The 13,186-nt window shown below is 46.5% G+C and overlaps 1 protein-coding gene and 1 long non-coding RNA gene across 19 annotated transcripts in view; one reads left to right on the forward strand and one right to left on the reverse strand.

The window, feature by feature from the left end:
- Positions 1–1,195: 1,195 nt before the first annotated feature.
- Positions 1,196–2,249, reverse strand: LOC147917188 (uncharacterized). Its single transcript, XR_015551890.1, has 2 exons — positions 2,121–2,249; positions 1,196–2,022 (listed from the first exon to the last, which is right to left on the reverse strand). It is a non-coding gene; the product is annotated as an uncharacterized LOC147917188 (long non-coding RNA).
- Positions 2,250–2,320: 71 nt separating this feature from the next.
- Positions 2,321–13,186, forward strand: part of FAM193B (family with sequence similarity 193 member B) — a 32,315-nt gene continuing 21,449 nt past the window's right edge. For 8 of the 18 annotated variants that reach the window (XM_087429283.1, XM_087429293.1, XM_087429284.1 and 5 more), the window contains exon 1: positions 2,321–2,666. In XM_087429283.1, coding sequence (XP_087285409.1) covers positions 2,457–2,666 — 210 coding nt within the window. In that variant the 5' untranslated portion in view covers positions 2,321–2,456. Of the gene's footprint in view, positions 3,776–9,000; positions 9,062–9,472; positions 9,556–10,755; positions 10,837–13,186 lie in introns of those variants that run through there. The other 10 variants (XM_087429286.1, XM_087429292.1, XM_014786063.2 and 7 more) reach the window with 6 other exon arrangements.

Consider the following 13,186-nt stretch of genomic DNA (forward strand, 5'->3'; position numbering starts at 1 on the left):
ATATAAAATATATATATATAAAAACATATAGGAACATATATATATAAAGTATATATATACAGTCATGTGCCACATAATGACATTTCAGTCAAAGACAGACTGCATGTACAACTGTGGTCCCATAAGATTAGTATCATATAGCCTAGGTATGCAGTAGGCTGTACCTCGTAGGTTTGTGTAAGTACATTCTATGATGTTCACACAATGACAAAACTGCCTAACGACGCATTTCTCAGAACATATCCCCATCCTTAAACAACGCATGACTGTGAATATATATATAAAATAGATACATAAAGGAATATTTTTCAGCAAAGGAAATCTTGCCATTTGCAACAACATGGATGAAACTGGAGGACATTTTGTAAAGTGAAATAAGCCAGTCACAAAAAGACAAATATCGCATGATTTCAGTTGTATGTGGAGTATTTAAAAAAAAAAAAAAAAAAAAAAAGCCAAACTCATAGTAATAGAGAGTAGAACAGTGGTTACCAGAGGCTAAGGTGTGGGGAAAAGGTGGAGATTTTTTTGTTTGTTTTTATTTTTTATTAATTTTTTGGTGAGAAAGACTGGCCCTGAGCTAACATCTGTGCCAATCTTCCTCTATTTTGTATGTGGGATGCCACCACAGCATGGCTTGATGAGCAGCATGTAGGTCTGCACCCAGGACCCATGCCCACGAACCCCTGGCCGCAGAGGCAGAGTGCACGAATTTAACCACTATGCCACCACCGGGCTGGCCCGGGAGATTATTTCTTAAAAAGTAGAATGGTGGGGTCGGCCCAGAGGCATAGTGGTTAAAGTTTGGCACACTCCGTTCCTTTGGCAAGGGCTTCAGAGGCCCAGGTTCGGATACCAGGTGGGGACCTATACCACTCCACAGCCATGCTGTGGCAGGGACCCACGTACAAAATAGAGGAAGATTGGCACAGATGTTAGTTCAGGGCTAATCTTCCTCAAGCAAGAAAAAGAGGAAGATTGGCAACAGATGTTAGCTCAGGGTGAATCTTCCTCAGAAAAAAAAAAAAAAAAAAGTAGAATGGTGGTTGCCAAGGGCTGAGGGAGGGGAGAATGGGGAGTTATTATCTAATGAGTATAGAGTTTCAATTGTGCAAGATGAAAAGAGTTATGGAGATGGATGGTGGAGATAGCTGCACAACAATATGAATGTACTTAATACCACGGAACACTTAAAAATGGTTAAGATAGTAATTTTTATGTTATGCATATTTTAGTACAACAAAAGTAAATAAACAGGAAAAAATACCACTTTCTATTCTGGCCAAAGTGAAAAGGTAATGTTGATGTAGCAGGAATCCCCACCAATCTTTCAAATCTTTGATGGCGGCACTAATCCCTGTGATGAGATGAAGTATTATTTTTTCATTTATGTTCTTGGCAATTAAGGAGAGCTCCAGGGCCTTTCATTTAGTCCTTCCTCTCAAAATAGCCCTTGTTTGGTGGGTTAGGCCAATGTCAGAATTCTGCCCCTGTCAATGACATCAACAGCAACTCTACACAGAACTGCCACATGCTTTCAGAATACCACTGGCCCTGGCATGAGACAGACTGCCCTCAAAACTTTTAGAAATTTGTACCATCTGCATGTCTAATCTATTCAAAAAAGAAGAGGCGGGGGAAAATCCCATTTTTCACAATTAAATACATAATTATTAGATTTTTTAATGTTCCTTTGCATACCAGTCAAAATCCTCTCCTGCACATACTACTTTTTTGGAAACACTGACCTAGTACGTGCCCCAGTCATCTCATCTTTATCACACTGGTTGTAATTGTGTATTTAAGTGTCCACCTTCCCCACCAGACTGAGGGAGAAGAAGCCGGGTCTGAGTCCCGCTGTCCCAAGCACCAAACGCTGGACTCTCAGTGGACCATACGTTGCAAAATAAAGACCTAGATGATTCCTTCGTCTCTTTCAGCTCAGGCCGTCCAAGAACCCATGAGTTCCGGCTGGATGATGTTGAGCAATCATTTCGCCTTCCGTAGCCTCGATTTTCTCCACTGCAAAATGGGAACGATCGTACCTGCCTCGCCGCGTAGGGTGCGAGGAGTCAGGTGATGGGTGTGGAAGTACTGTAGTAAGATGGAAATTAACTCACTCATTCATTTAACAGGCAGCTATTAAGCGCCCAGGGCCGTGCGGCACGGTTACCACAGCGTACACCATCTCCTCGAGCAGGTCGCAACCCTCTGGTCCCGGGATGGGGACGACGTCCCCCCGTCAGCTTCTTTCTCCCGCTGGACCCCGGGTAGTGACCTGATTCAAAATGGCGCAGGCAGCCTCGGCGGCTAATGCGGCGGCGCGAACTCCGCGTGCCCTCTGACCTGCTGGCAGTGGCAGAGGGGGAGCCGGGCGCCGCCATATTGGCTGTTGTCCTGTGAGGGGAGCGGCGGCGGCGGCGCGAGTGAAGCCAGGGAGCGGCGCGAGCAGCAGCATGACACGGAGGCGGAGCAGGCCGAGCGGCGGCGCGGGCAGGCGCGAGCGGGCGCGGGCCGCGGGGCCGCAGAAGCCCCAGGCGCCCAAGCCCCCGCCGCCGCCGAGCCTGGAAGCGGGAGCGAGTGCGGGGCCCCCGGAGGCGCCAGCGGAGCCCGACCGCGACGGCCCCAGGGAGGAGGACGAGCCGAAGCTGGCGGCCGGCCCGCAGGTAGGAGCGAGCGAGGCGAGTCCGGCTGCTCGGGCGCTTTTCACCTTCGCGGAGCGGGATCGGGAGGGCTTGGGGTGAACCATCCTCCCCGGGCTGCGGCCGGAGCCTTCCCCACAAGGCTGGGCTGAGGCTTTCTCCCTCGAGGCAGGAGTGGAGGCCGGATCTCTCTCTCTAGAGCCGAGGCTCGGTCCGTCCTGTCCTCCTGAGACCCGGCTGCCTGCCGTCTCCTCCCGCCGCCTCCGGGCTGGAGCAGAAGCCAGACGTCCTGGTCGAGCACCCACCCCGGGGCCGGACTCTGATCCTGAGGCCACAGCTCAGCTCTCTGCCCTTTCCCTTCCCCTGGGCCCACCTGCTCCCCACCTCACCCACAGGCCATCTCGGGGCGCTGGAGCCTGAAAGGCTACAGCCTCTTTCCTCCCCCGCCCCGGGAGCGGCTCCACCCCTTCCCCTCACTGCCGGCGGCCACTGCCCCCTCAGCAGCTGTGCCCCCAGCGTGTGTCTCCTGGGGCCTCCCTGCTCTCCCTGCCCAGCAGAGCAGTTGGAGCAGACAGGCAGGCTACCTAGAAGACTGTTTGGTGGGGCCCTGCCCTGAGGTGGAAACCCAGCAAAGCCTGCCCTTTCTCCCCTCTATACCCCTGATCCACAAGGCGGCCCACCCGATCCTCAGATCCTTGGGTGTGGCAAATCCTGCAGGTAGTGAGCAGTAGGAGAATTTCCAAAACTTCCGACTTGCCACCTGGAAGAAAGTCACTTTCTTTTGAGCAAAGGAGATAATGAGAGGTACCCTGCCAGTGTCCACTGAGAGGCCGGGGTGGCATGAGCCACAGTTGCTCTGGGTGGGTTGTGGTACCTGGGGCTGGGTGGCTCGCCCTAAGCTTGCTCTGACAAAAGAGTTTTGAGTTGGTCTTTTGGCTGAGCCTGCCAAGAAAGGCAGGCTCCTGCAGGAGTCTTGGAGGGTCGGATGCAGCGCCGGATGAGGATGAGGCGTGGCAGAAGATGCGTTTGGCTCTGCAGACACTGCATCGGGCAGCAGGGGACTCTGGGAGGCTGGTGCAGCCAGAAGGCATGGCTCTTGACAGCCTTCTAGTAGAATCTCTGGAATTATGCATGTGAGTGGGGATGCTGTTTGGGGTACCATTCCCAGAAAGCCTACCCTGACCTCCCTAGTTGCCTGAGGTACCCCCTCTGTGCCCACAGTGCCCTGTGCTCCCCTCTGGTAGCACTCCCCATTCTGTGATGAGACATTCTGTTGATGTGTCTGTTCCCCACACTGGACTGTGAGTGCCACAGAGGCACAGACTATGTCATCTATCGCTGGTTCTCCATGCCTAGCCCTGGGCCTTGCTGACACAGAGTAGAAATAACTAGGTGAATGAGAGAGAAAATGAATCTGTTGAGAACCTGTGCTAATCGTAACCCAGTTTTGATGCTGGTCTTCTTTGTGTCTCAGATCACAATAAGATTTTTAATTAATGAAAATATCACCACTTATTGAGTGTCAGAGGCCCTACCTTCACCCCCACCTCCTACCCTGGGCTAAGTCCAAAGGATGCAATACTCCAAGTTGGACCCCACCCCTGCCTGGTCTAACTTCTACCCTGAAGCTGCTTCCCCCTCCAGCCTTCTCTTTCCTTTCTCTGCCCACCCCCTCACCCCCCCCCCCCCCACAGAGATGCTGTTATCCCAAAAGGGAAAGCCAGGGAGCTGTTGTCTTCTCTCCTTCCCATTCAGACCATATGGTACTTCAGGGTCCTCTGCCACTTAGCCAGCCTGTAGATTTCATTGCCAGAAAGCTTGGATGATGGCTTAACCATTTAGTTTTTATTTAGGACACAACTTTCCTAAGAGCTATGAGTTTCATTAACATGGTGGGCTCCTACCATGTTCTTATCTTCTCCATTGCTTGACCTGCCATTTCCTTCATTTATTCATGCCAGGCACTTTAGATACCTTATTTCTAATCTTCCCACCAGCCCTGTATTCTCCTCAGCATTTACCACAAATGTGATGAGTTAAGTATTGGTGTAGTTATTGGTCTGTTTTTGCTACATAAACTCTGAGAGAGCAGGAACCATGTCAGTCACCACTGTAGCCCCCTATGCCTGGTGATTAACAAATGTTAATGAATGAACTGAAGGATATAAATACTATTACTCCATTTTTCAGATGAAGAAACAGAGACTCGGAGCAACTAAACATTTGCCCAAATAACTCCCACTATAGGTCTCAGGGCCAAAAAAATTAAGGACACTCTTGTGTGGGGGATTTAACAAGGCATTTTTTTTTTCTACTATAGTCACAAAGAGGAAAAGAAAATTGACAAGCTCTATTCTGATTGTGCCCCACTTTTTTGCTGGGGAGGGAGGGTTCTGGATGCCAGAAGCAGGCTTTTGTACCCTGGTGAGAAGCACCCACTGAAAGGGTTGGGGTCAGTCATTGCTCTGCCCACAGGTGTGCCTTTGGTGAGGATCTCTGGTTCCCATCACCACTTGTAACCCTGTCTTATGTGCACAGAGTGGCATGGTATACACTCAGAGTTGCATGCCGAAGTGAAGCCAAAGGCAGCAAATAGGACCACTTCCAGTCCACAGACAGGCTCTAATGTCTCAAGTCACACATTGTTTTGTTTCTGTTTTTGTTTTCATTTGAGCCAATATTTTAAAAATCAAAAGGTTTCCCACAAAACTGGATTTGTGCCACCTCTTTAAACTAAAAATCTGGTGTTGCTGGGCCCACATTTCCAAGAAGCAGTAATCTGCAGTCTCTGAATAGTGTTTGCCCCGTTAGCATATGAACGACACCTGACTGTGCCAGGCCCTGGGCTAGCTGGGAATGCAGAAGTGAATCAGACATGGTCCCTGCCCACAGTGGCTCATTGTCTGAGAACATGTATGTAGTAATTGCAGTAAGGCTAGAAGAACATTGCTTTCTCTGAGTTAAGATTCGTAGGCCACTCTGGTTCCATGTAGTCCCCCTTGCTCATTTGCATAATCTGTATATATTTAAAGACAGGACCTTGAGCTTAGTCACGATCCCAAAAGTCCTTACTTCCAATTGTTTCAGGCCACTAAAATTACATTGATCTGTTCACTAAGAACCCAGATCCTTGTTTACTTCACAAAAAGACTAAAACAGGTACTGCCTTATTAGCGAAGGAAAAAAACTTACAAAGCTGTTTAAGGAGGCAGTGAGAAATAGTGTTTAGCGTTAGACTTGGGGTGAATTCCAAGCGCAGTCTCCTTCTAGCTTTGGGACTCTAGACATGTTTTTTCCCCTCTCTAAGCCTTATCGGCAACTTTACAAGAGAATGTGTAGCAACCCATGTAGCACCTAATACGTTGAGGTTCCTTATTCGAGAGTAGGAGTCAGAGGTGGTGTGTGGCAGGAGCTGGGCCAGATGGCCATCCAAAGCCTGTGTCCTCACCTGCCAGCTCTGCTGGCTGTTGTTAGGTCTCTCTTAGACCACTCAGCTTGTAATCTAGGTGCACACTCAGTAAACCCCCAGGAGACTTGCTAGACTGTAAACCAGCAGTTGGTGGGGGTTGAGCTCAGCCTGCTCTTCGCATCTCTGGTCTCTCTACAGCATCCCCTGAGACTTTGCCCATCCTAGTTTAAAGGGACTCTGGAGACCTGGTTCTCCCACTGCTCAGAGTTAAACACGCTCCCTCAAGGGACTGGAGCAGATGATCAGTCAGTATCTTTATTAAAACTGTCTCATGATGTTTAATCTACTCAAGCAAGCATTATGACCTCTGTGCCAGGGCCTTTATTCAGGGCACACAGATGAATGAGATAGTCCCTGTACCCAGGGCCCTCCCCCTTAAAATCACTGCCTGCCCAGCCTGGCCACTTTCATTGCAAGTAGGAGGAAATGATGAACTGAAGGAGGATCCCTGCCACCTCTGGTTCTTTGTAAGCCAGTAGAGATTCAGTATGTAGAAATCCCAAAAGGCCTTTTAAGATGAAGACTTACCCACTAAGATTTTTAAATTTTTAATTTCCTTAAAATGTCCCAGAGCTATAAGCTTAGTATCTGATATCAATGAACTGTTAAGATTCTAACACCTTTACGTAGTGAACCTAGAATTTTTAAGAGCATGAGCTATGTTTTAATTCATTTATGGGTTATTTATTGTGCATGGTCCTTATGTGCTCAATAAATGACTGTTAAACTAAATTATAGTAAAAGAAATAAGTTAGGTATCTACCATTTTGTTCTTACCTATTCCCACTGCTGGGCCAGGCTGGCAGTCATTCATTCATTTAGGCCCATTGCACACACACCATGCCCAGTCTTCCTGTCGCCTGACCTGGCATTCATTTATTCTGCAAACAGTAAAGGACGCCTGACTGTGCCAGGCCCTGGGCTAGCTGGGAATGCAGAAGTGAATCAGACATGGTCTCTGCCCACAAGGGGCACGTGGTCTAGAGAACATGTATATAGTAATTGCAGTAAGGCTAGAAGAGCATTGCTTCCTCTCGGCCACATCCTAGATCCTAGTACACAGCCTTTGGAAGTGTTTCAGCCTCTCAGTTTGTTTTCTCATGCATAAAATGACAGTGAGGCCAGGCTCATGTTAGGACAGCAAGTACTGCATGTCAAGCAGTTAGCACAAATGGTAGCTATGATTATCATAGATGCTTAGTGCTGAGGATACACAGATATGATAGCTCAGAGAAGGCTTCTCGGAGTTGAGGCTTCATGGTCGAATAGAAGTTCCTCCAGAGGAGAAGGTGGAAGAAGGTGTCTAAACAAGTAAGCAACATAGACAAAGACCCAGAGGCAAGTACTGTCCAACTCATGAGTGGCGAGAGGTCAGATTGAGAGGTTAGCAGGGTTCTTGAAAACCACATCAGGAGGTTTGGGCTTTATCCTATAGGCAATGAAGAATCAATGAAAGGCTTTAAGTAGGAAAGTGTGATGTGCTTCAGTAAATTGTCTGATAGCATAGGAGGAAGTAATTCTCAGTGGGAGAGGCAGCTGTGATTGCTTGATTTCACCTCTCCCTCACCCTAGCCTAACTAATCATCAGATCCCCCATGCTTTGCTGGACCCTATCCCAGACCTACAGAATCAATCTCTAGGTCTAATGCCCAGGAATCCATTGGTATTAAATTGCCCCAGGTGATTCTGATGTGTGGCTGGGTCTGGGAACTCCTGAATTGAGGGTGTTGTGGGGATCCTTCCGAGGCCTAGGATACTCTTCAAAGAATGGGGCTTCCCAGGGGGGAGCTTTTCCATAAGCAGGAATAGAAACAGCCTTAATTTTAGAAAAACAAAAAACAAACTTTCTCCAGTTCTTCAGTTGTTGCCCTATTAACAAAAATTTCCAACTGCTAATCTTTGTGTATCAAAATGTTACCCATGCCCACTACATGTTGCCACCTCTGTTGAACAACGGGGATGTAGTGAATCATAGGACACAGACCCCACCCTGGAAAGCTCACGGTGTTTTGGGAGAGGACAGATTTCAATAACTAGGATACATACGATAAGCTCTATTCAAGAGATATGTAAAAAAGTGTTAGGGCGGGGCCAGCCCAGTGGTGTAGGGGTTCGCACGTTCGGATCCTGGGCGGGGACCTATGCACCTCTTGTCAAAGCCATGCTGTGGCAGCATCCTGTATAAAGTAGAGGAAGATGGGCACAGATGTTAGCCTAGGGCCAATCTTCTTCAGCAAAAAAGAGGAGGATTGGCAACAGATGTTAGCTTAGGGCTAATCTTCCTCCAAAAAAAAAAAAAGTGTTAGGGCATCCCAGAGCAAAGCACAGTTCATTATGCTTGTGGACTTAGGAGGATGTAACACCCAAACTGAGCCTAAAAAGGAGGAGGTAGAGGGAACAGTACGAGTGAAGATGTGAGTGCTTTATGTATTTGGGGAAAGGAATGGTTAATGGTTCTTCGTGGCCGGATGTGCAGAGCAGAAAAGGACTGAGAAGAGGTATATTTTTGTCCCAGGAAAGGCCCTGTGTTAGCACCCTTTGGTTCTGTGCCCATGCTCCCACCCTCATCCTTCAAACTCTAGGTGTATGAACATGCTGCAGTCCCATAGGCCATCTCCACTCTATTTCCTACCCAAGGGTCTCAGCTCTCCAGCTCCCTTTGTGGCTTCTGCCTCCATTCTGACATGAATAGATAGAGGGAAACTAAGGCAGAAAGAAGGGGCCTGAAACACCGAAGGTTCTTATTAGGAAGTCCGAGCCAGAGGATATGGACTGGGGGGTTCAAAGAGGCCTTGAAGGTCACCTGTCTAGTCTTCTGTCCTGTGCTTCAAGTAATAACTTTGGATTGGGCAAGTCTCACTTAGTAAGTTTCCCTGTCATTTCTTCTAGGACAGAAGAGGAAAGAAACTAACGGGTATTGAGCACCTACTGTGTGCCAGGCCCAGGCCAGGTACTTTACATAATTTATTTCCTTCTGTCCTCACAACTCTGTGAAGTATGGTTTTGTTCTCATTTCATAAATGAGGAAATTTTGGCTCAAAGTAATTAATAATCCGAGATCATACTGAAAATGAGAGAACTGGGATTTGAACTCACAACAGTCTGTCTGCAAAGTTCATACTTTTCCACTCGAGAAGTCTGTCCAGGGGGTACAGAGTAGTAGGTAATAAGCTTTGCCTGAGGTTCCAGGTTAAATAGCAGCAGCTTGGTCCTTCCTGAGACTGACTGCACCCGGGAAGCAGGTTCAACACATTAGCTTACCTTGGGGGGTGGAGGACCACTGAGGTCAGAGAGACTCACTGCCATGTCCTTGACTCAGCTTGTACAACTAGAGAGAATTCTCCACAAACTGGCTATATGGTATGAAACAGTCGTCCTACCTCCTTGAAGGACCTGAGCCAACAGCCTGAGGGAGAGTTTGGGTGAAAGCTCCAGGACACTGAGGTAAGGTTGTATCAGCTCCTTGAGAGTAAACTGCAGCTGTGATTGCTGGCATTAGAACAGTCTGAGATTCTTAGCACTGATGCCCTCCTGTTAGTGGCCTGGACTGGTGCAGCCATGCCTTTAGCATAGCATGTCGGGAAAGGGGCTGGTTCAGTTGTGTTTTAGATTCTATCTGTTGTGTAGAGCAGCTGAGATGTGAGCCAGATCAGCTTTAAGTATTCCTTCCTTTATTCAGTGAATGCCTGCCATGTGCCAGGCCCAAGCCAAGCCTAGGTTTCTGGACACACTTAAATGACCAAGATCCACTCCCTGCCCCCAAAGAACTCCTATTCTACTGAGGGTTTGGGGACAGAGAATATGTCTGTGGCACAATGTGATAGATGCTATATTAAAAGAAGTAGTTCTAGGGGCCGGCCCAGTGGCGTAGTGGTTAAGTTCACGTGCTCCGCTTTGGGGGCCAGGGGTTTGCAGGTTCGGATCCCGGGTGCGGACCTATATACTGCTTGTCAAGCCATGCTGTGGTAGGCATCCCACATTTAAAGTAGAGGAAGATGGGCACAGATGTTATCCCACGGCGGGCCTTCCTCAGCAAAAAGAGGAGGATTGGCAACAGATGTTAGCTCAGGGCTAATCTTCCTCACCAAAAAAAAGAAAAAAGAAAAGAAGTAGTTCTGCTTAGCCTGGTCCAGCAAAAGCTTCACTGACCTTTGACCAAGATCTTAGGGGATGAGTAGAAATTTGCTGAGGAGTAAAGCTGAGGTGCTGAGGTTTGAAGGGGCCAGGTATATCTGAGGAACAGTGTGAGTAGAACCTAAGGTTCTCAGGTGTTAAGCATGGAAATGGAGCATGGAGAGGTCAGCTGTGGCCAGCTCGTGGATGTCAGGGGCCAGAGGGTGCCACAGTAGTGAGGTCACCCAGAGAAGCGCCTGGAGATTAAAGAGAGACCAAGGTAGGAAGGAGGAGCTAAAAGAAGGAGATCCTCAAACTGGGGTAGGTATGCCAGAAGGCACATAATAAGCTTACATTAAGTGGACAATCCCAATGTCCTGGTTGGTTGGTTGGTTTTATTTTGTGTATTAATTTTAATTGTGTATTATTTTAATTTGTGTTCCCGCCAAACGAATATGAGGCATCTTGGGAGTTTGGGAGTGTTGACAGCCCCGTGCATGAACCTGCCTGATTTAAGCATGTGCTCTTAAGGCAGGAACTCTTTGAAGAACATTTAAGGCAGGAACGTTTTGTTTGATGTTTCCTGGCACCCAGCACAATGGTTGGCACCAGGTAGGCGCTCTGAGAATGTTTGTTGAATGAAGGAATGAATGGGTGAACGGAAGAGTGAGTAGTGATGACTGGGCTGATGAGTTTTTCTAGGCTGGAGATTAATCATTTTCTCTGCTTCTGGAAGGGAATTTTAGCTGCTTCTGTTGTCCTCTGCCTGCCTTGGTGACAGAGAGGCTCTTGGAGTTGGGTGACTTGAGAGTAGAATGCTCTCATGGACCATTTCAGAATAGAATTTGGAAGCTGTTGCAGGGCTACTGGTTGGATATAGCATGTGTCTTGGGGGAATCCTCTACAAACATAAACAAACTCTTGGGAGTAAAAGGAATCCATGAGAGGAATGAGAGCAGGTTTGGTTCTGGAAATTAGATCCAGCTTCAGAGCAGTCCTTGACAACTGCCTGTTCTGGTGACCCGTGTTATTCCCCGTCAAGTCCCAAATTGTGGACAGAAAGGCTGAGGTGGAAAATTTTATTCATGCCCCCAAAGAGCTATCCAGATATGTCATGAAGTATATCACTGTTAATAACAACTGTTGCTTATTGAGCACCCACTGGGTGACAGGCACCATCAGATGCTTTACATCAGCAGTTCTCAAAGTGTTTGGTCTCGGGACCCTTTTACATTCCTAAAATTTATCGAGGACCCAAAGTAGCTTTTTTTAATTATGTCTATTCATATTTACCAAATTAAGTATTAAAGCTGAGAAAGTTAAAAAATGTTTAGTTGCTAATTCACTTGAGAATAACAATATTAAACCTATCACATTAACATAAATAACAATTTTTTAATGAAAAATAACTATTTTCCAAAAAACTTAGTGATAAGAATGGTCTTATTTTCATTTTTGCAAATTTCTTTATGTCTGGCTTAATAGAAAAAAAATCTAGATTCTCATATATGCTTCTGTATTCAGTCTTTTGCAGTGCATTGTTTTGGTTGAAGTATATTTAAAAAATCCAGCCTCCCACAGATGTGTAGTTGAAAAGGGAGTATTTTAATAGCCTTTCCAGATGATTGTTGATATTCTTCTTTGCAATATAGAATCTGAGACCTTATCAATGAAGTCTTTATACTCATTTATATTAAAATCTGTTGGTCCATCTAGCACTTTGAATGGATTTTTTACCAATGCATGGTTCTGTAACATCATGCTTTGATCATTTGGAAAATAGGTTCACTGAGTTATATAGATCTTCCCAGTGTTTTCCCATTTCATTTTATAATATCAAAAGATAACATTTGTTAATGTCACCACCAATTTCATCAGAAAAGTCTTCAAGTACTGGGAAGCTGTCAAGCTCATGGTGGTGGATACAAGTTTTCCAGAATTCTAATTTCCACCCTAAAAGTTTGAATTTTATCATTGGCCGCAAATAAGTTGTTTTCGGTGAAGTAATACTCTCATTTTGTTCTTTTTTTGTGAAAACGTCTGAAAACGTCTGCCAGTACCCAAGTACGAATAACTTTAATTTGTCAGTTATTCTTTCAAGTAAAAATGGTGTTCCATGAAAAAGTTGGCTTCCCCTTCCTTTGATTTTATCTCTTTTTATCCAGGAAAAACTAGAATGCCCTAGTACGATGCATCTCAGGTAAAGACAGAAAAGTCTTGGGCCTGGTCAGGTGAGGGAGCAGAGATACTGGTTTTAATGGCGGCACATGCCAGCCCCCTGGGGTAGGAGTGGCCACAGTCTAGGGTTCAGCTGGCTCCTTTATGTTCTGGGGATGTGCGTGCTACAATGTGGATCCCCTGTGTGAGTAACCTTACACTCTCCAGAGGTTCTGGTTTTCCTCAGAGAGTAAAGCAGAATTATCTTGGAGCTTTTTTGAGCATATCTCAAATCTAGAGAACCCCTAGAACCTTTCCTTCCTCTTCTGCATCCTTTCGCTAAGGCTAGACCTGTATCTGGAAAGGCTCTGAAATTTAAACTGAGATGAGAAGGAATAATTGGTTGTTGCCCAGGGCTTTTGGGTTTAAGAATCAGTTCCATCATCCTTTGTGATGAAGAAACATGATTGGGTGTTTCATTCATTCAATAAACATTTATTAATCATGGTCTTTTGTGGGAATATTGTGCCTGGTGCTAACAGTACAGCGTGAGAACAGCTAGTTGAAAGCCCAAGTTCACTTTAGGGCATAAGGGGTCATGATTGCCAGGAATTTGGAAAATGGCAGGAGATTGCAGTCAAAGGAAAATCGAACCAAGAGCTTTTCTCTGCCGAAGGAAAAATACGAAGGAACAGTGGTAGTACTGACTGAATGTAACATCGCCAGGGCTTGGGCTTCTCACTACCCTTGGCAATTAAAGTAAAGGTGAAAATATCAGAGAAAGGTTCTTAGCCACTCCCCCCTC

This window comes from Ceratotherium simum, chromosome 4 (assembly GCF_057802395.1).
Source record: "Ceratotherium simum simum isolate JZ-2026a chromosome 4, ASM5780239v1, whole genome shotgun sequence".
Classification (NCBI taxonomy): Eukaryota; Metazoa; Chordata; class Mammalia; order Perissodactyla; family Rhinocerotidae; genus Ceratotherium; species Ceratotherium simum.